The sequence below is a fragment of the Pteropus vampyrus genome, unplaced genomic scaffold (assembly GCF_000151845.1).
Source record: "Pteropus vampyrus isolate Shadow unplaced genomic scaffold, Pvam_2.0 Scaffold6, whole genome shotgun sequence".
NCBI lineage: Eukaryota > Metazoa > Chordata > Mammalia > Chiroptera > Pteropodidae > Pteropus > Pteropus vampyrus.
Window position 1 is genome coordinate 9324006 of NW_011888787.1, and position 2983 is coordinate 9326988.

Below are 2983 nucleotides of genomic sequence, written 5' to 3' on the forward strand. Positions count from 1 at the left end.
GTGGGCATCTTTATTGATATGAAAAAGGGGTTTTCAATAACTTATAAGATCTAGGGAAGGTATGCCCTTAATTTTCACATTTGTGGTATGCACATCGCTATAGCTTTCCTTGCAAGCATCTTAATATGATTGTTCATATTACTCCATACATCCCTCAAAAAAGTGTCCTAACTCAATACCGCGTCGTCCTCTTACATCGTTCATTTCAGGAAATAATAGCATCACCTTTCCACCTCCCTGTTGCCCTCATCCCATACTCCAAGCTAGATGCACCGGAATCATCTTTTATACTCCGTATCTAACTGGTCACCAGTCAATTTTGTTAAGACATCAATAGATTGACTTTTCTCTGTTTCCTCTGCTACCGCCCTCGCTCAGATCCTCTTTGCAATAAATGGGTCCTCTTGGCTCTCTCCTTAACCCCTCAATAGTGATGATATGTGAGGGAGAACACACCAACTAACGGGACAGTCACGTGGGTGACGATATGTGCTAGGTAGTTGTTTTCTGCAAAATCGCTTCCTTTAAATGTTGTGGCGATAGAGTTAATATGAGCATTAGTGTTTTGTTATATTCTTTCTTAACCCAGGTTATGAAAACCAGGCTGGCCGTGGGCAAAACCGGACAGTACTCTGGACTATTCGATTGTGCCAAGAAGATTGTGAAACATGAAGGCCTGGGAGCTTTTTACAAAGGTTATATTCCTAATCTATTAGGCATCATACCTTATGCAGGTATAGATCTTGCTGTATATGAGGTGAGTGTGTAGCAATTTTTTGAATTTGAAAGTATAGTTAAATAGTTCTTATTGTTCGAATGTGACTTTGTATAAAGAAGTACAAATATACCAGGGAACAGTTTGTGATCAAAAGGGAATTCAAGGGTGTGTTATTTGACCTTTTCAAGTACCTTGCCTATGAGACCCCATACACCTGTGGTCAGTTTTGAATTAGATTTCCCTGTGAATTATTTTTATTAATGAAGATAGTAGACTTGCATTCTGATATAGTTGTTCAGCTTAGAAGATGGTACTGGGGATTTTTTTGAGGGGAGAGAAAGTAAGCAAAAATGGCACATTTTCTCTGATCTGCTCCAATCTGACATTGATAAAGTATGTGGGTAGCTCAGAGTTATCCCTGGTAGTGATGAGGTGACTCAGACTGCAAATCTTGAATCGGCCTCGCCATTTAAGCCATTTGATAATTTATGAATCTGGCAAACATTTCTTGGACACACATTGTGTGCAAGCCACGGGGTTATACACTGGATGTAAGAGGTCGAACGAAGGACGTGGTGTCTGCCTTTAAAAACCTGAAGATCTGGTGTGGGGGAGAGACAAGCAAACAGCTAACGCACAGTGCGGCCAGGTGTCCCTCGTCAGCCAGTAGCTGGGGGCGGGGGAGGGGGTGGAGTGTGTAGTGAAAGCTTTTTGGAGGACTCTACTTTTTAAAAAACAGCTTTATTAAGCTATAATTCACATACCATATATTTCACTCGTTTAAAGTGGACAATTCAGTATGCTTTTGGTATGTTACATCATTATTTTTTTTAAATTGTGGTAAAATATATATAACAGAATTTGCCATTTTAACCATTTTTAAGGGCACAGTGCAGGGGCATTAGTTACACACATTGTATACAATGTGTGTAATATTTGTCCTTTTTTTTACCCCTGGCTTATTTCACCTGGCATAATGTTTTTAGGGTTAATCCATGTTGTAGCATATATTGGAACTTCATACCTTTTTATGGCTGAGTAATATTCCACTGTATGTTATACCACATTTTGTTTATTTATCTGTTGTGGACACTTGAGTTGTTTTTCCCTTTTGGCTGTTATGAATACTGCTATAATGAAAATTGGATACAAGTATTTGTTCCAGTCTCTGCATTCAGTTCCTTTGGTTACATACCTAGGGGTAGAATCATTGGATTACATGGTGATGGTGTATTAAGCTTTTTGAGGAACAGTCAAACTTTTTTCCATAGCAGCTGCATCCTTTTCCACTCCTACTAATAGTACACAAGAATTCTAATTTCTCTACATCCTTATTAACACTCATTAGTTTCTGAGTTTTTTTTTTCCTTTGAGGGGGGTGGAGTGGAGGTTATGTTGTTGTTGCTTTTTTTTGTTTGTTTGTTTTTGGAATAGTAGCCATACCAGGAGGTGTGAGGCAGTATCTCATCGTTCTTTTGATTTGCATTTCTCTGATGATAACTGATGTTCATCATCTTTTCTATGCTTGTCGTCCACTTATACATCCTCTTTGTACTAATGTCTAGCCAAGTCCTTTGCCCATTTTTAATTTTTTTTTATTGTTGTTGTTGACTTGTAGCAATTCTTTAAATATTTTGAATATTAACCAGATATATGGCTTGCAAATATATTCTCCTGTTCCATAGACTGCCTTTTCGCTCAGTTGATTGTTTCCTTGGCTGCACAGAATTTTTTAAGTTGAGGAAGTCCATTTTTCTATTTTTGCTTTTGTTTTGCTTATGCTTTTGGTGTCATATCTAAGAAATTATGCCAAATCCAATGTCTTGAAGCTCTTAGCCTATTTTCTCTGAGGAGTTTTATAGTATTAGGTCTTATGTTTAGGTCTTTAATCCATTTTGCATTGATTTTTGTATATAGTGTAAAGTAAGGGTCCAACTTTACTCTTTTGCCTGTGGATAGCCAATTTTCCCAGCATCGTCTGATAAAGAAACTTCTTTCCACAGTGTGTAGTCTTGGCATCCTTGTTGAAGATCATTTGGCTGTATGTTCAAGTTTATTCCTAAGCTTTCTGTTTTGTTTCATTGATCTATGTATCTGTCATTATATCACTACTACACTGTCTTGATGACTGTTGCTTTACAGTATGTATTGAAATCAGGCAGTGTAAGGCCTCCACATTTACTCTTCCAAAGTTATTTTAGCTACTTGGGGTCCCTTGAGAGTCTATATAAATTTTAGAATGTTTTTCTGTTTCCTCAAAAAAAA

General features: G+C 37.5%; 1 protein-coding gene across 1 annotated transcript in view; it reads left to right on the plus strand.

Annotated features, from left to right (window-relative positions):
* LOC105297448 (calcium-binding mitochondrial carrier protein SCaMC-1) overlaps positions 1 to 2983 on the plus strand; it is a 34517-nt gene that overhangs the window by 25430 nt on the left and 6104 nt on the right. The window contains exon 9 of the mRNA XM_011368133.2: positions 590 to 757. Within this exon, the coding sequence (XP_011366435.1) occupies positions 590 to 757 (168 nt within the window). The remainder of the gene's footprint in view (positions 1 to 589; positions 758 to 2983) is intronic.